At 55.5% G+C, this 18,707-nt stretch overlaps 1 protein-coding gene and 1 pseudogene across 6 annotated transcripts in view; one reads left to right on the top strand and one right to left on the bottom strand.

The window, feature by feature from the left end:
* Positions 1–308: 308 nt before the first annotated feature.
* Positions 309–18,707, bottom strand: part of IFT140 (intraflagellar transport 140) — an 80,372-nt gene continuing 61,973 nt past the window's right edge. For all 6 annotated transcript variants that reach the window (XM_072835220.1, XM_072835217.1, XM_072835218.1 and 3 more), the window contains 12 exons: positions 13,922–14,099; positions 13,231–13,421; positions 12,892–12,987; positions 12,449–12,581; positions 12,230–12,373; positions 11,221–11,349; positions 10,964–11,146; positions 7,554–7,760; positions 7,076–7,288; positions 6,829–6,995; positions 5,639–5,780; positions 309–757 (listed from right to left, as the gene is read on the bottom strand). In XM_072835220.1, coding sequence (XP_072691321.1) covers positions 551–757; positions 5,639–5,780; positions 6,829–6,995; positions 7,076–7,288; positions 7,554–7,760; positions 10,964–11,146; positions 11,221–11,349; positions 12,230–12,373; positions 12,449–12,581; positions 12,892–12,987; positions 13,231–13,421; positions 13,922–14,099 — 1,990 coding nt within the window. In that variant the 3' untranslated portion in view covers positions 309–550. The remainder of the gene's footprint in view (positions 758–5,638; positions 5,781–6,828; positions 6,996–7,075; positions 7,289–7,553; positions 7,761–10,963; positions 11,147–11,220; positions 11,350–12,229; positions 12,374–12,448; positions 12,582–12,891; positions 12,988–13,230; positions 13,422–13,921; positions 14,100–18,707) is intronic.
* On the top strand, positions 17,133–17,240 carry LOC140639230 (small nucleolar RNA SNORA72; annotated as a pseudogene).

Genomic DNA, 18,707 nt, shown 5'->3' on the forward strand with positions numbered 1-18,707 from the left:
CCCCATGCCTCAGGGCTCTGAGCTGCTCGGCACGGTCCGCAGGGACACAGGTGCTGGAGGCTGCTGGGAGGCACTGGGGTGGGAAGGTCCCACCTGGCTCTGACCTGCCACAAGGCTGGCCCTTCAGTGGGAGCTGGTGACACTGCTGCGAGAGGCTGCCTTGTGAAGGCCCTGGCCCCCGACTGGTCACCATGTCACCTGGGCAGAACCTCCCCTCCCCTATGTATGTGTCCTGCTAGAAACTCAGAAGTGTGCTTAGGCGCTTGCCGTGTGCTGGGGACGAGGCACAGTGATATGCTAACATCGAGTTCTAGTTTTTTAGGCTTTATAATCTGGGAGACTTGGGAGACTGTCATGGAAAAAAATGGGACAACACCCTTCATAGTAAAGGGACCTCAGGGGCCAGGATGCCAGAAGGACATACACTGGCCCCTTCTAAGCAGGGTGGCCAGGGCCCTGGAGCGTCAAACCCAAGTTTTTATTTCAACAAGAAAGTCGGGCTCTTGCTACGAATCCTGGAAAGTTCCAAAGGAGCTGAAGGCAGTGGTTCTCAGGGGTCGTTCTCCACCTCCTCCAGCACCTCTTCGTCCATTTCCTTATGGTCCTCTGCGCTGTTGTGGTGGACCCGCTCTGGCACAGTGTGCATGAGAGGGATGCCCAGGCCCTGGTGCACGGCGTCCACAGTCCGCTGGTTCACGTAGTAGGACATGTTGGCAGAGGGCACTCGCTTCCGCATCTCCTCCAGATACTTGTAGGCCTGTGTCGGGACAGCCGTTACCAGGTTAGTTCACAGCAAAAACCCCAGAGCCCGCCCCCTTGGTCCTGGACTGGGTGCCCACCCCTGAGGCCATGAGGAGGACGGCTTCACAAGAGGGACCTGGGGGCAACTGGCTGTGACCGCCCAGCCTTTCTAAGGACTGGCGGTGTCCAAAGTTCAGGCTCTGACCATCTGTGCTGTCGGCTGTGATCAGCACTCGCAGCTGAGCAGGTACAGCCAGCTTCCCTGGGAAGTCCTGTGAGCGGCCTGTGTACGAGGACCCAAGTGTTTGGGGGCCATGCTCCCTGTAGATCTGCTCACCTGGACGCACCCAGGGAGACCTAAAGGAAGGATGCATTCACTCTGGAGATTGCCTGTCGGGTGGCAGGGCAGGCGGCAGTATGTAAATGGTCTGTCTTGTTTACTTTGACGGAGCATCACATCGACCCCAGCTAGGTGGGCCTGTGATTGAACTTAATGTGTGCGGGACGCTGGGTGGCTCAGCGGTTGAGCGTCTGCCTTGGGCTCAGGATGTGATCCTGGGGTCCCAGGATCCAGTCCTGCATCGGGCTCCCTGTAGGGAGCCTGCTTCTCCCTCTGCCTGTGTCTCTGCCTCTCTCTCTCTCTCTCTCTCTGTCTCTCATGAATAGATAAATTAAAAAAAAAAAAAAAAAAAAAAAGGAACTTATCTGTGTGGTTCCCGATGTGGGACTTGATCCTGGGACTCCAGGATCATGCCCTGGGCCAAAGGCAGGCGCTCAACCACTGAGCTACCCAGGCTTCCCATATCTGTGTGGTTCTTGAACTTAAGGAAGTAAACCATGGTACCATCAGTGGTTTTCCTGTGGAACTTTCTCTGGTTCTGCCAGTGGGCATAAGTGGGAGAGGCTGGGGTCGGGGGATCCGAGGCAGGATAGCATGAGCCTCCCACAGAGCACCACACTTATATCTGCCCACACTGCCCACACCTGTCCACACATGCCTATGCCTGCCCACACCTGCTGTGCCATCTCATATCTGCCTACACCTGCCTGCATGTGTCCATACTTGCCTGTGTGCCCATACCTGCCCATGCCTGCTATACCTGACCACACCTGCCCATGCCTGCTGTGCTGGCTCACATCTGCCTATACCTGCCCACACCTGTCCACACATGCCAATGCCTGCCTGCACCTGCTGTGCTGCCTTACATCTGCCCACACCTGTCCATGCCTGACCACACCCACTGTCCCGGCTCACATCTGCCTACCCCTGCCCACACCTGCTGTCTGGCTCACATCTGCCTACACTTACCTGCATATGTCCACACTTGCCTATACCTGCCCACACGTGTCCATGCCTGCTATATCTGCCCACACCTAAGCATGAGGAGAGGAGCAGGTCTCGTGTGGTTTCTAAGGCTTACTGCCAAAGTACACTTTATATTAGTTCGGATGTGATTAAAATTTCTAGGAGCTCAACTTTTTTTTTTTTTTTTTACACAAGGAATGATAAGATTATCATTAAGATCTTAATGACTCTTAAAAAAAAATCTTAATGACTCTTAAGGATGTTAAAATTTCCAGAGCAATTTTATTTTGGGCAGACAGAACTAAGATATGAAAAGTAAGAGATAAAGATGAACACAGAAAAGCTATGGTTGTTGGAAGGACGGAGGACGGGCAGAGTGCAAGCCCCCAGGTGCTCTCAAGTGGGGGAGAAGGGGCACCCACACAGGAAGAGACTGGCTGCTGTGAGCCAGGTGCTGTGCCCAGGACATAGGAAAGTGGATCACAGCCAAGGCTTGGAGCTGCGGGGAGCAAGCGGAATTCAGGGCTGGGGATGGAGAAGCAAGGAGCTGCCAGAGACCACGGCGCCGTACTATGGCATGGGGCGTATCCCCCCCCCCCCATGTGCAGAGCTGGTTTCACAATGGGCAAGGCAGCAGTTTCCAGAAGGAAGGCGTGGTCATCAGACACAGATGATGGGTGATGAACACAGAAGTGCTCCTGGCTGTCCTGGCCGCTGAGGACACCCACTGTCTAGGGTCAGGGCTGGGCTCTGGCATGGTGGCAGTGGCTAGGTGAATGCGAGGGGGCAGTGGGAGATGTGGAGCAGGAACAGGCACCTTCTTTCCCCATCAGAGGACACTTAGGTGTGCCTACCTCCTCTCCACTCACAAATCTGTTTCTTTCTTTTAGGTTAAGATTGCTAAGTTCTGTAGGATCCAAACAAGACAGCAAAGAATCTGGCAAAATTAAGAGTGATGGGGGCTGACTTCAAGTCCCACCCAAGCTAATGTACTGAGCAGCGAGTCCTGCCATTGGCTGCCACGGGGGAGAACTAGGTCTCTAAGTTGAGTGGAGGGGAAGGAAGGAAGGAAGGAAGGAAGGAAGGAACAAACGAATGAATATCCTCTTTGCAGGAACATAACAGAATGCAGAGTCTCAACACTGGTTTGTCCACAGTGTCTGGGACATAAAAGAATTGCTGGATGCAAGAAGCAAGAAAAACCACGACTTACACTCGAAAGACAAGACAAATCATAGAGACTAACTGGACACGATCCAGAGCGTACTAGAAGGGCAAGTTTTAATGCCTGGTGAAAGGTAGGGACAGGAGCAGCATCAGAGTGGATACTGTCCAAGACTCATGAACTTGAAGCAAAAGCAAGGGCCAAATATAAAAATCAGAAAAAATTCTGGAAAATGAAAAGAGAAGAGAATCATTTGAGCCAAGACACAATCTACACAGATAATTGGAGTTCCATAGGGAGAGGACACAGAGAAAGAAGAGGACTTCCCACAGATGGACAGAAAACACTGGCAGGGCATCTGCCAGTCACGGAAAAGTACCTCGAATTCACAAGGGCCACAAGCAACGGAAGAAGACAAACCCTGCACAAAACAATGGGGGATGATTCGGACACTCAGAGGAGGAGATAAGCATATGACAAGGGGCTCAACGCTGCTAGTCTGGAGAGGGTACACTCAAGCCACATAGAGACTTCGCTCTGCACCCACTGGGACCGTGGGCATTAAAGGCCCATCATACCAAGTGTGGGCAGAGATGAGGGAGCACATCAGTGCAGTGTGAGCTCAACTCGTCCCTTCCGCGCGGGACACCATCTTTGGAAACGTGACTGAAGTTCAGGTGGTTTTACTCAGGCCTGGGTTTGTGGCAGATGTTTTCTCAGAAATGAACAAAGGCGGCCACCACTTCAAGGAAAATAGTAATGGGCCGTGTTTTCACTCAGGATAGAATGGGAGCTTTCACAAGAAGAATTTCAGAAACCTTAGGTATCAGCCACCAAGAGCTGGACATCCTCCCAAAACCTAAAGACTTTTCTGATGAGGTTGATGGTGATACCAGCAAACAGGATTTTTTGATTTCTATAATGAAACATGTTAACATTTGCTAATTTGGTGAAGCCATATTTTCCAGATGAACAACTTGCTGTTATAAAATGATGTGTGTGTAAAAGATTCAAGATGGACCAGCGAGCTGTAACGTAGGAGTATTACAACAACATCCCGACTTGGCAGCTGTTAAGAGGCCCCACTGGCTGAGTTTTGGTGTAGGCTCAAAAGTGGCCTGCGACTATCTGAGGGCCCGGCCTCTCTCACCTGCATACTGGTGTGAGGCTAGATTTTCTTCATGTATTTCAGCTAAAAAAAACCATTTGACCAAATTGAGAGCAGAAGCAGAAATGGAGAGTCCCTCCAGCTGTCCTCTAAGACATTACAGAGACCTGGAAACGTGCAAAACAGTGCTACTTTTCCTACTCGGTGTCCCAGTGCAAAGGGGTCCTGAGACCAAAATGTTTGGGCACCGCTGTGCTGAAATGAATCATCGAAATCCTTTAAAAGGGACAACCCGGGTGGCTCAACGGTTTAGCGCCGACTTCAGTCCAGGGCGTGATCCTGGAGACCCGGGATCGAGTCCCATGTCGGGCTCCCTGCATGGAGCCTGCTTCTCTCTCTGCCTGTGTCTCTGCCTCTCTCTCTCTCTCTGTGTATCTCTCATGAATAAATAAATAAAAATCTTAAAAAAAAAAAGAAAAAGAAAAAAGAAATCCTTCTACGAAGAAAGCTCCAGGCCCAGGTCAGCTCACTCATGCATTCTATCAAAACTGAAGAAAGAGGGATCCCTGGGTGGCGCAGCGGTTTGGCGCCTGCCTTTGGCCCAGGGCGCGATCCTGGAGATCCGGGATCGAATCCCACATCGGGCTCCCGGTGCATGGAGCCTGCTTCTCCCTCTGCCTGTGTCTCTGCCTCTCTCTCTCTCTCTGTGACTATCATAAATAAATAAATAAATATAAAAAAAAAACAAAAAAAAACTGAAGAAAGAAATAAGAACAATCTTAGCTAAACTCAGAGAATACAGGAGGCAGGCACGCTCCCAAGCACACACCATAAGGCTATAATAACCTTGACACCAACAACGAAGGAGACTCTACAAGAGAGAAACTAGAGAAAAGTCTGTCAGTTTCAGAAAACGTGAAACACACTAGCCGTATGACCCCGCTGTCCCAGCCCTGGGTGTCCAACCAAGTGTTAGTGAACTAAGGGGGAAGGCAAGATGGCTGCAACTCACATATCGCTCAGAAAAAATACCCATTTTATATATAAAATAGAAATATGAAAGCATACATATAGAATAAGTGTGGCAAAATGTTAAAAAGTGCCGAATCTAGTAAAGGGTATATCTGGGTTCTATTATTCTTGAAACTTCTCAGTTTGAAATGATTTCAAAGTCCAACAGGAACAGGAGAAGCGCCTCCTCACCAAGAGCTCCCAGCTCCCTTGGGCTCAGAGAGTGGGGACGGCCGTGGGTGCAGCCTTCCCACAGTCACCCTGGAGCACCCTGAAGCCCTCAGGCAGCCAGAGGCTGCAGCCTCACCATGTGGAACTCCTCCCCCTGCAGGTAGTGCTGCACCAGGAAGCCATAGACGTCCCCCATGCGGATGGTGCCTTCCAGCTCTGGCTCCTCCAGGAGCAGCTCACACTGCTTCACCGCCTCCTTGGGGTCCTCGGGGTACATCCTGCCGAGAGCAGAGTCGGTGAAGCCCAAACCCAGAACACTGCTGTGCATCAAGGCTCAGAGTGGCCTTGTGGCCCAAATGAGCAGCTCGGGTTGGCGGGACCAAACTTTTGTAAAGTCAATTCCCGAGAATGCAATGAATTCATTAATGAGTTCATTCATAAACTCACTGATTCATTTAATAAAAACTTACTAATAAATCATAGTCCTTGTACCGCGCTAGACTCAGCTTGTCACCCCAGGCCCCGCCTGGTTACCAGTCTGGTGGGGGACACTGTGAGGCAGGGGGGACATGGGGCACCCTGCCCGAGGTGGTCAGGCACAGGGTGAACAGTCCTTGCCGCCCATCGGCCCCCTCCCCCGCCAGCCCTCCTGCAGCCCAGCTCAGCAGATTTTCCAGGACTTAAACCTCCAAGCAGGGAGCCCCACTTTATACAACAGAGTTCAATATAGTTTTGGATCTTTTCTTCCAAAAGCTTGTTCCCAGATAAGGAAAATGCTTTCATTGGTTTAGGCAGAAGCTGAGCTCTGCTGCCCACACAGCGGGCTATTGGAAAAGCTGAATGAGTTGCCAATAGATAAAAACTGGCCTCATGTCCAAATTTAGATGCATGGTCTCTCCTGAAATAGCAACACCGTGCTGCCCCCAGCCTCCTCCTTCCTGTGGCCCCAGGTGGCATAGTGGCCCACCTGCTTGAAACCACTGAGCTGGAGTCCCGCTCACACCTGAGCAGGTCCCGGGCTCCCCTCAGACATCCACTCTCTTGACCTGCATCTGCCTCACCGCTCCCACCCCAGACTTCGCTTTCTGGAACGGTCTTCCTGGCAGTGTGCCCAGGTTTGGGGGATTCCCCAGGAGGAGCTCAGCACAAAGGAGGCAACATCATGTCCGTGTGTCCTACTTAGGGTCCACGGGGCTCCTCTGCGGAAACGCTCACTAGAAGTGAAACCAGTCTGGTCCCCGGCAGGCGGAGGGGTCTGGGGGCTCCACGGGGCCCGAGGTGTAGCCCACTCTGTATCCCCGCTTCCTCGCTCTGCTGTGAACACACCTTCGGGCCTGGATGAACCTCTTCACCAGCGTCATCTTGCTCTGCAGCTGGGCCAGCTTGGTCTCCTGATCCAGGGGGCTCTGAGCCTTGGCCTTGGAGAGGCACTTGTGGGCCTCGGTCAGCGCCCCGTGGGCTTTGTCGTAGTTCTGGTACTCATCGATCTCCACCTACATGGAGAAGGCCGGTCAGGGCCCACAGGGCTCCACAACCCTCCCGGGGGTCCTGGCTCTGGGAGGAGGCTCTGTACCTGGGCACAGGCATCGTAGAAGCCGGCCAGAAGGTCTAGGGCGCGCCCCTTGGTGTAGAAGCTGATGATGTTCTTCATGATCTCCGGCTCCTTCTGCCAGTCCAGGGACTGCAGGTAGTTGGCAGCCATGATGTAGATTTCCTTTTGCCTCGAGACGCCTGCAAAGAACACGATTTTCTCCGTGTCCCCAGACTTCAGCAGTGCTCTCATGGCCTAGATGAGGAAGAGGAAGAGGGGGCTGGGCTCAGAGCCTGTGGTGAAGGTCCCCCAGCCCTCCCCCAAGGATCACACAGGATTTTACAAGAGGGAGCTCAGGGCTCCTCCGTGCACCGTGTCCTGGGAAGCCCTGGCTGGGGAAACTCATGCCCAAGAGCTGCACTCAGGTCAGATGGAAACCCAACCGTGGGGACACCGCTCCCAACTGGCGGTGGAAGCCACACGCTGGTTGACGTGACGGGCCGCCCGGGCCAGCGCTCACCTTCAGCTTGTTCCCTGCCTGCGTGTACTTCTTGGTCGCCAGGTGGTAGTTGCCTTGGCGCATGCAGCAGTTCGCAATCTGCTCCAGCAGCTGGCGCCGGGACTCTTCAGACAGGTCCTTGGAGTCCTTGGACACGGTCATCTTTTCGGCCATCTCCTCGGTGATGGTCATGTTCTGCTCCAGGCAAAGCCGCAGGGCTTCGTGATACTGCAGGGCGCCACAGAAGCCGGCAAGGGGCGGTTACCGCCGGGTGGCAGGGGAGGCCAGGCCCTCAGCCCAGTGGCAGCCCCTGCCTGCGGCCCGCCGTGCACGTGAAAGGGCAAGGATGGGATGCGCTCACCGGGCACAGGCCGACACTCAGCCATGTGATTCACACTCTTAACACCCTGAGATGCAATGAGGGGAACGTGGAGCTCAAAATAATAGTGTGTTGGTTGTGGGAGGAAAAGAAACCAGAAACCAATTTTCTCCTACACTGCTTTTCTATTTTTTAGGCTAAGGGTTTTGATTAATCTTCTTAAAAATGTAAGAGAAATTTTATGCCCTCCACTAAATAACATGTATTGGACAAAAAAAAAAAACAAAACAACACGTATATCCTGGAGGCAATCCCATCTCCGTATGTAAGAGGCTGCTTGGTGCTCCGCCACAGCGAGAGCAGGGACATCCCCAGTGGTCCTGCCCGCAGCAGAGAGCTGGTCCAGCCATCGAGTGTGTGTCACCCCACGCATGCAAATGTGCAGAAGACGGATCCCAAGGATGGGACGCGCCAAGTGGAGGGATGTCTAAGTTCTATGGAGACAGGCACTGCCTGTAGAGTCTGCTCCCACAACAGGCTGGCAGGTCTGCCAAGCTTTTCACCTTTATTGGCCTAATTTAGGGCAAATAGGACCTCTGTGAGTTTTGTTTTGTTTTTTTTTTTTTTCCTCTGTGAGTTTTGATCTGTAGTTCTCTTACTACGGATGAGGCTAAGTATCTGATGTTCTGGAACCGCCCACATTTTCTTCTTAAAATAAATTGTCCATATTCTTTGTCCTTTTCTTTTGAGTTGTTGGCAAATTTCTTACTGGTTCATAGGAACACCATATATGTTAGGAAAATTAGAATTTGGGACGGAGGTAGGATACCTTTTTCCCCCATTTTATTATTTAACTTTAACCTTTTTTAAATAAAGATTTTATTTATTCATGAGAGACACAGGGAAAGAGAGAGAGAGAGGCAGAGACACAGGCAGAGGGAGAAGCAGGCTCCATGCAGGGAACCCGATGCGGGACTCGATTCCTGGACTCCCGGATCATGTCCTGAGCCAAAGGCAGGCGCTAAACTGCTGAGCCACCCAGGGATCCCTAACTTTAACTTTTTAAAAAAATTTTTATTTTATTTATTTATGATAGGCGCACAGCGAGAGAGAGAGAGAGAGAGGCAGAGACATAGGCAGAGGGAGAAGCAGGCTCCACGCACCGGGAGCCCGACGTGGGATTCGATCCCAGGTCTCCAGGATCGCACCCTGGGCCAAAGGCAGGTGCTAAACTGCTGCGCCACCCAGGGATCCCCAACTTTAACTTTTTTTTTTTTTTAATTTTTATTTATTTATGATAGTCACAGAGAGAGAGAGAGGCAGAGACACAGGCAGAGGGAGAAGCAGGCTCCATGCACCGGGAGCCCGACGTGGGATTCGATCCTGGGTCTCCAGGATCGCACCCTGGGCCAAAGGCAGGAGCCAAACTGCTGCGCCACCCAGGGATCCCCAACTTTAACTTTTTTATGGTGCTTTTCCTAGGTGCTATTTTCAGATTTACATTTGGCCGGATGGATCAGTCCTTCCCCTGGGGGTTTAGCTTTTGAATCATATTTAGAAGACACCTTTCCTCTTTTGAGATCGTATAAGACATCCGTGGCTTCTGGTGGAACAGCTGCTGTTTTGCTGACACACTTAAGTCTCAGACCCAGCTGGAATTTACTGGGATGCAGGAGATAAGTGGGGTTTACCTTTGTGTTTTCCCAAGCGGCTGCCCGGTCGCATCAAGTCCCTTTACTGGACGGGTCACCCCCTGCCCGTTGCTGCGAAACGCTCCCCTGCACATACTCGACGTGCATGTGTAAGTGGCTCTATGTCTGAATTTTCTAAGATTTTCCCACTCACCCGTAGGCCTGATCACATACCAATCGTTCTACCTGTCATGTATGTTACAATCTGGGGGCTTAATCATGTCCTGTTAATCTTCCAGATTCTTCCTGGCTGTTGTGGCTTATCTGGTTTTCACTGCAAAACTATAGAATCCACTTATCTGGTTAGAGAAAGCCCTGTGGTATTTCTCCTGGGGTCAGATTAGGTCTGAGGCTGCCTTAGGGAGGGTAGACACATGTATCTTTCAGGTCTTTCTGGAAGACGTGATCAAGAATTCTGTGTTGCTCAACAGTGAGGCACTAAACTGTAAACATAATTCTGGCTTCAGGAGAAAGACCTTACAATTTGGACAGGCTAATTTTGCATGATTAACAATCTCCTATGTCTTCCCTCAGTGCCTATCGGGAGAATCTATCTACTTAAACAATGTCAGGGCCACACATGAGGACAGCCTCTTTTGAACGCTAGAAGAAAGTGCCGGTGAGGATGTGGTGGCATCAGGGGGTGCAGCTAGGGTTGGGATATACGCCGGGGCAGCTGGGTGGAAGGACGTCTGGGGGTCCCTCGAACAACTAGAACCGAGTTACCAGACGATGTGGCAATTCTGGTTCTGGGTAAACACCCGGAAGAATGGAAAACAGTGTTCTGAAGAGAGATGTGTACGCTTGTGTTCACAGAAGCGTGGTTCACAGGAGCCAAGAGGTGGAGGCTGCCCACGGCCGTGGAAGGACATCCTGACACCTGCTACCACATGGATGAACCCTGACGACAGGACATTCAGGTAAACAAGAGGGACCCAGAAGGACAAATCCTGTATGACTCCACTTATATACAGTCCTTGGAGTCGTCCAATTCATAGACACAGAAGGCAGGTGGAGGGTGCCAGGGGCTGGGGAGCTGGTTGACAGGGACAGTGCTTGTGGTACAAGATAAAGGAGGTGCCTAGAGATGGCTCTCACCACAGCGTGAACATACTTGACAACACTAAGCTGCATTCTCACATTTCAGAGTGTGTACTTTACCACATATACAGAAAAGGTGAGTTTGCCTCCCTGGTCCTGGTGTGAAGACACTCATGAAATGGGCAGTGAGCGCACACCTGGACCGGCCGTACAAGGCGAGCCTGTCCCTAGCGCTCCTTCACCAGGGCAAGTGGGAGCCACAGGCTTCTTGTGAAGTCGCAACCATGAGAGATGGTGAAGCCACATGCACTGTCTTTGGAAAAGGCGTCCCCCTGGCTTCGGGGCCCGAGTGGGTGCCAAGCGGGTGCTGCCAACCGTACCTTCTTTGCAGCCAGCAGCAGCTCCACCGCCTTCTCGTACTGGCTGTGCTCGATGAAGAAATCCGAACAGCGGGCCAGGAGGGTGGGGTCCGACCTCTCGTCCAGGTCCTCTGCTATGAGCTGCAGAGCCACGAACTGCTGGGTGGCGAAGGCCAGCTCCAGGGCCTTGGAGAAGTGGCCGGCCTGCGGATGGCGGGTACTCTGAGCAGCTGCCCAAGCCCCAGGTCCCGCGAAGACCCGAGTGGCCCCCGGCTCACCTTGTGGTACAGCATGACCGCCCTGTCCATGTGCTCGCCCTTGTCTTCGTAGTAGAGCGCCGCCTCGGTCATATCCTCAGGGGAGCTCAGCAGAGCCAGGTTCATGAGCTGGTCGTCCAGGCCATTCTCCTGTGGGGGACGGGATGCCCAGGGCTTCCTGTACAGGTCTGCTTTGGGTGCCCTGGGGGAGCCCACTGCCTCCACCCTGGCACACCGCTGGTCCATGTGACTAAGGTTTCTTTTCTTTTTTTTCTTTTCTTTTCTTTTCTTTTCTTTTCTTTTCTTTTCTTTCTTTTCTTTTCTTTCTTCCTCCCTCCCTTCCTTCCTTCCTTCCTTCCTTCCTTCCTTCCTTCCTTCCTTTCTTTCTTTCTTCTTTCAGATTTTATTTACTTGAGAGTGAGTGAGAGAGAAGTGGGGAGGGGCAGCGGGAGAGGGAGAAGCAGGCTCCCCACTGAGCAGGGAGCCTGATGTGGGGCTCGATCCTGGGGTCATGAGGTGAGCCGAAGGCAGATGCTTCACCCACTGGGCCATTCACATGCCCCCATGACTATGGTTTCTAACCAGTATCAGAATGTCTCACGCGGTCTGTGTACCAGAATTTTGGGGAGCTTCCTTCTTATTGTGTTAGCGGAACATTACAGGAAGCGTGTGACATGAGGGCTTTCCGAGCTCTGGGTTGGAACACTTTGACGTATGCAGAAGGTCCTTCCTGCTCTTTACAGGCCATGAGAAAGGAGCCACTCTGAGTGCTGGCTGGAGAGCCGCGGCGGCTACAGGGCTTCTCAGGGAGAACTCTGCTCTTTGGCAAACACCCAGGGGGACTGAGACCAGTGGGAGGAGGGGCGTGGTGGAAACAGGCCCTCAGCGGTGGGGGGGCGGACATGGCGCTCACCATATGGTTCTCTTCTTGTTTGAAATGCTCTTGTCAGAATGTGGACAACAGCAGGGGCCCCTTTCCCCACCTGCCCCACATTGACCAGCAGAGGCCACACACCGCCGCCCCGCCTACCTTGCACAGGCGGATGGCGTTGTTGAAGGCTTGCGCCCGCGTGTAGAAGTGCACGGCCTGCCTCACCTCCTCCTGGCTCTCGTACTGACGGGCCAGGTGATAGGATGCGGCCCAGTTTCCGCTCTCGTTGGCTATCTCAGCAGCCTAGAAAGACAGCAGGGAGCCCTGGGGCTGTGTCTCCGCCTCCCCACACCCAGCGGGGCCCCGGGATGCTCCTACCTTCTGAATGTTGCCCTGGAAGCAGTAGATGCGGACCAGGGAGAAGTAGTCCTGTGCCAGCTCGTAGTAGTGCAGCGCAGCGTCCATCTCAGCCTGGCTCTCCAGGTACTGGGCCCACCACCTCCACAGGGTCCTGGGAGAAGCCCGCACGCCCCACTCAGGCCCTGTGCCCCGTGGAAAGGAGCCCTGGGTCCCCAGCACCACCCTCATAGTGCCTTCATGCGGCCAGCTGCCAGGAGAGAGTGTGCTAGCTGGGTAACAGGGCCAGGAGCGAGGTCCTGGGGTCTACAGGAAAGGCCCCACCCCAGCAGGCTGGGGACCAGCTCCAAGGGAGATCTGTGCCTCACCTGCTCCCATGGGAAGCAACAGAAGGAGGTCCCCGGGCACCACAGCAAACCCACCGTCCATCCACTGGCCATCTGAGGTCCAGTGGTGACACTCACTTGTCCTTCATCTTATTGATATAGAGCTCCAGAGACTGCAGGTCCTCTGAGAGCATCCTGGGGACCTCAAAGCGGTGGGTGTCGGACTTCTCATAGCTGCAAGAGGAAAGAAACAGCTGCTCCTCCCTATGCTCTCAGCACTTGTGGCAGTGCCCAGCTGCTCACGGCACTGCGGTGGCACAGCCAGCTTCCCCAGAGACCTGCAACCTGGAAATGGCTGGGAGGGGGGCTGTGTCTGACATTCTCCTGAGGAGACTGGGCTCAAGGTCACCTGCAGGCCCGGAAGGCCGCCACCTGTCCTGAGCCCGTGCCCTAGTCCAAAAGGGGCTCCACGCTTACTAGCTGAGGGCCAGGCCGCGGTCGGCGCTCGCCTCCAGGTGCCGGGCGTAGTTGTAGTAGGTGGTGCGCAGATGAATGCGATCATGGAGCTCTGCGACTTCCACAGCCTTCTGCCACTGGTCAGAGGCCTGGTACAACTTGTTCAGGAGATCGTAGCGCCCGCACTTCCTGTACAGCTGCTCAGCGTCCTCCTGGAGATGGGAGAGCCCGCATCAGCACTTGCGCTCCAGGAGAGCTGCCCGTGCTCCTCTGTGAGCAGGGACGCCACACGCCAACGTGGCACTGTCCCACGGTGAAAAGGCAACACTGACTGATGTGTCAGCCAGGAAGGCTGGGGGGGCCACCCCTCCATGCTGGCAAGGAGACCCCCCTGCTGCAAGGCCTGGTGTGCAGGAGCTGACATGGGTGGGTGCCTGCCTGTCCCCTTTCTTACAGGGGGTCTGCCCCCATCCCACCCACTCCCTGGGTGCACGAGTCAGGAGCTCCATGCATGTGCAAGAGATGGGGAGGACTCGGGTAGAGGAGAGAGGGCCCCCTGGCGCCGCAGTGGGCTCGCTCTGCCTTTTGGCTCAAGCTAGCTTGAGGGGGGTTTCTCTGCTCTGCTACCGAATGGCCCAGACAAGCACTGGCCGGCCAGCCCTTCCCTCCGCCGTCTGCCGGCCTGCCCACTCCAGGGCGGCTCCCGACTCACCAGCATGCCCAGCTGAATGGCCAGCATGGCCACTCTGGCCTCCAACTCCGGCTCCTGCTCGGCCTCCCGCAGCGCTCGGGCTCCACGCGCATGGCCCATGTTCCCCAGGCACACCTTGGCAACGTCTAGCCGCTGGGTCTTCACGCACATGCGCGCCATGTTCTCCCAGACAGCCTCACTGTGTCAGGGACACGGCAGCTCTGTGAGCTCACAGCCCTTGCACTCCTGGCTTCCCTGAGACATGTGCCAGATGGGCGTCACTGGCACAGCAACATGGCAAACCAGATTCCCACTCCCCCCTTGGCCGAGGGCCACCTGTGGGTCCCCTGCAGCTGATGGGGATGGACCCTCTCAGGCCGCCCACATACCACTTGCCTCCCTGCTTTGATGGCTGTCTGGCTGGCAAATGCTCCTCTGCGCCACACCTGCCTGGACCCTCTGCTGGACCCTCCGGCAGGGGACCCACAGGGAGAAGGGGCGTAGGGCCTTCACACCCCAGCGGAGCCCCAGCCCCAGTGCCCCTGAGGACCCGCACAGGATGCCTGGTATGGGGTCTGTTGGTGTGCCCCTGGCCTGGGCTGAACAGAGGTGGGGGTCCTGGGGATGATCCCGCACATGCCCAGAACTCCATCCTTGTCCTTGTGCTCACAGGCTGCCGCAGGGCTCTATGCAGCCCCACTGGGGAGGTTTGGACACACAGGTCCGTCCCCCCGGTATTAGCCTTCTAGCAAGTTGTCTGCTGCCAACATGGATGGGGGGGCTCGCAACCTCCCTGAAGGTCACAGTCTCCTGTGAGTCTCGAAACCTCTGCTGCAGAGCCGCTACCCCTTGGGAAACCACGCTCCACAAAATTCAGGGGTCCTGGGGTTGCAGACCCTGTGCTCAGACCCGATGCTCTCTAAATATAAGTGTGGACTCTGCACAACGCAGTCAAGACAACGGGCGGCGGGGTCTGATGCTCCCTGGGCTCCCAGCAGCCTTGACGAGCCTGATGGCCAAGGAAGGGCCAGGACAGGTTTTGGGGCAGGACAGACCTCTCAGGTTTCCTGACACATGGGAGCCAGGTGAAGACAGCCCCAGGAGTCGGCCCGGAGCACTCGCAGGCGCGCCTGTGGTCCAAGTGCGCATCTAGGCACCCTTCCTTGTGAGCGCACGTACACGGTGGTAGGTTCCTTTGGGTCCTGCTAGAACTTTAATTCACTGCTTATAGGAGGGATGGCAGGAAAGTGCGGGGCAGACCGGTGGGCTTTGGCAAAGACAGTCGGTGAGGGGACCCCGTGCACCGTTGGGTGGCAATGCCCCTGGTGACCTAGCACAGGGCCCCCCTCAGCCCCGTGGGCACTTTACCCGGTACCAGCCTCCTTCCCCGGCACTCACTCGGGAATTCAGGCGGTGGCAGCGGCTGAGAGCAGAAGCCCCACGAAACCTGTGTGGCTGGCTTTGCCCTTGTCGGCCAAGGCTTTGGGCAAGAATCACCTTCTCTGCCCTCAATTCCCTCCCCAGCAGCAAGCTTCTGGTGGGGGAAGTGGGGGCAGCAGGGTGCCCTGGTCACAGTTGGACTCAGGAGGTGGCTCTTCGCTCACAGAACGGATGCACAGCTGCCAGTCCCCTGGCGGGCGGGCGGGCAAGTGCTGCAGAGCAGGCACTGCCGGGACAAGCCCCTCCCTTCTCCCTTTCCAGATGGTTCTGCCTGGGAACCGTAAGATGCCCCCTGCCCCAGGACCCACGTGGGGGCATGGACGAGGCCTCCACACCCTCTCCCCACCCTCTGCACAGTCCAGAAAACAGACGGCTGATATCTGCATGCGTTTCAAGTGGAAAACTGGAATAAGCAGAGAAACTCAGCAGCCCATCCCAGAGCCTTCCCTGACTCAGTTTCCCTGTGTGTCCCTGGGCCTGCGGTGTGCAGGAGTGGCCCCACTGCTCCCATGCCACCCTCCGAGCTGAACCACCAGTGGCCATCCCCTCGCCCGGGGTGGGGGGCTGGGGGGAGCCTGCCCTGAAGCGGCAGCCAGAGACCCAGGGCCAGGGAAGGGCCCCCGCCACCCACCACTGCAGGATGGGGTTTTGAACAGCTGCCACCCCCACAGCTCCAGCCCTTCCTGTCGTCCTGCCGGCAACGATCTCACATCTGCACTTCATCAACATGAAGCTGCAGACGCCAGAGCACGCAGGCTGCCGAGGGGCCCGGCCTGGAGATGGCCCCCTTTCTGGAAAGCTCTGACTTGAGAGCTGCCAGAACTGGCCCTGGAGGCCCCTCTTCTCAGGCCTGCAGGGTCACGGCTTCCCCGTCCACCGAGCAGCCGAAGCGTCTCTGCCCCAAGACAAAGCTCCTGCCCGCCCCACTGCCTGTGCAGGAACAGGGCAGGCGCCCCGGTGTTGCAGCTGCACTGTGCCCGCCCGGTGCCCCACATGCACAACTCGGGAGGACGGGGAGGGCCCTCAGGAGGTCTGGTGTCCAGGTGGGCCCCATGGTCACATGGTCACATATGAGTGAAGAGCCCACATGGGGTTACCCCTCTCCTCTGTAGGCAGGGCCTCCCGGCCTCACCTGGCAAGGGAGCTGGATGGAGCTGATCCAGCAGGCACCAAAGACCCCCCCCAAAGATAAGTGATTTAAATAAATTATGGTGGTGGCGTTGGGAGAGCCTCCTTGCGGAGGTGACCCGCTGCACCCTGTGCTTAGGGACTCAGTGGTCCTAGTCTTCTGGGGAGAAGGGGGCCATGTGCAGAGGGCTATGGTGTCCCCCTGGAGCCCCCAGGACACTGGAGCAGAGACGGGAGAGCGGAACACAGGCTAAGGAGAGGACGTGGGAGCAAGAACTCAGCTGATGCATCTGCTACAAATTCGGCTGGGAAAAATGCTGAAATAGGCCAGATCCCTCCGGGACTGGAAGGGAAGATGATTCTCCAAAGACCCCCTGCCTTTCAGGGACACAGGCTTGGTGGGGCAGGGAGCCACACCTTGCCTGCTGCGGTTGCAGAGCCCCCTACAAACAAGTGATCCAAAGTAATGGAGGGGGGATCCCTGGGTGGCGCAGCGGTTTAGCGCCTGCCTTTGGCCCAGGGCGCGATCCTGGAGACCCGGGATCGAATCCCACGTCGGGCTCCCGGTGCATGGAGCCTGCTTCTCCCTCTGCCTGTGTCTCTGCGCCCCTCCCCTCTCTATCATAAGTAAATAAAAAAAAAAAAAAAACAAAGTAATGGAGGGCCATGAATATTTTTGCTGTTCTGATTTTGTAACAATCAGGGCAGGTAAACATTCACTAAATTAAGACCACGTATGTGGGACACCTGGGTGGCTCAGCAGTTGAGCACCTGCCTTTGGTCCAGGGATCGAGTCCCGCATCGGGCTCTGCACAGGGAGCCTACTTCTACCTCTGCCTGTGTCTCTGCCTCTCTCATGAATAAATAAAATCTTAAAAAAAAAGAAAAGAACACTTATGTGTCCACACACCTAGTTCTTTCCCCGCGTCTGGTTTTATCAACACTGGTGATAGATGAAGTCTGATTTATATGATGCATTTTTTTTAAGGTTTTATTTACTTGAGAGAGTGCACGAGAGAGCGTAAGCATGCATGCGCAGGGGCTGGGGTGGGTGGAGGAAGATGGAAGATTCTCAAGCCAACTCTGGGCTGAGCACAGAGCCTGATGTGGGGCTCGATTCCACGACCCTGAGATCATGGCCTGAGCTGAAACCAAGAGCTAGACACTCAACCCACTGAGCCACCCAGGTGCCCCTCTGATGCATCTTACGAGGAAGATGTCTGTGACTCTAGATATCATTTTTGAGAAATGACACTAGAGCAGGCGTCAATAACTTGAGATAACTTGTTAATCTGATTACCAGTTGCCATTAAATGTATTGCAAAAGCTAAAAAAAAAAAAAAGTTAAAAGCCCCAAATGAAAAACCCACAAAGTAAAGAGGCTCAAGGCTTCTAGGGCGCAGGGCTCAGTGTCAAAGTCGCGAGACCTCTCTGGAGTTCCAGAAGCGGGGGGTGAGTGGGGTACAGGCAGGCAGGCCAGCTGAGGGGACCAGGCCGGTTGCACAGCTGGGCTTATCTCACCACCTCTGTGACCTGGGCAGGTGCACAGCCTCCCCATACCCCAGCCTCCTCCCCTGCGATGGGGGCGTCCGGTGATGAGCAGCCAGCTCGGGGCCCATGAGGTTTGCACACATCCATGGTGTGTGTGCTGGTAAAGAGGTGCACGGCCGCTTGTGGGCCCCGGCTGGGCGTGGGGTCTCAGCGGGCGGCACGGCCTCTCCCCAGTGTACACGTGCTCAAGGGCTGGGGTGATGCAGTCAGCACAAACCACACTCCCTCGGGCCTCAGGCCTCGCCAGGGGACCTGTGCCGCCATCCAGGACCCCCAGGTGACGCCCTGGCCTGGCAACTGTGCAGGTGTGGGCCCGATGTGCCATGTCTGGGTTGGAAGCAGGGCCCTCTCCACCGTGCCCAGGTATTTCCTGCACTGTCTGTGCAGCCCTGCGACAAGGGCAGGCCCGCGGCACCCATGCACTGGGGGGACAACAGGATGGCTGTGGGTGACCAGCCGCCAGCGCTCTGCCCACCCTGAGCGGCACGCAGCTGTGCCCAGGCCCCGGGGCCATGCCTGCCTCCGCGGCTGCTCTAGTACCCGAGGGCCAGGTTGGCGGGCCCAAGACAGGCAGGTGGGACCACGGTCTGTTCTGGGCTGGCAGCCCTGGCCTTCCCTTTCGGAAAGGAAGGTGGGGAGGGCAGGGGAGGAGGGTCCTGGAGCAGGACTTCAGAAGGCCTCCCTGCTT

Source organism: Canis lupus, chromosome 8 (genome assembly GCF_048164855.1).
Source record: "Canis lupus baileyi chromosome 8, mCanLup2.hap1, whole genome shotgun sequence".
Classification (NCBI taxonomy): domain Eukaryota; kingdom Metazoa; phylum Chordata; class Mammalia; order Carnivora; family Canidae; genus Canis; species Canis lupus.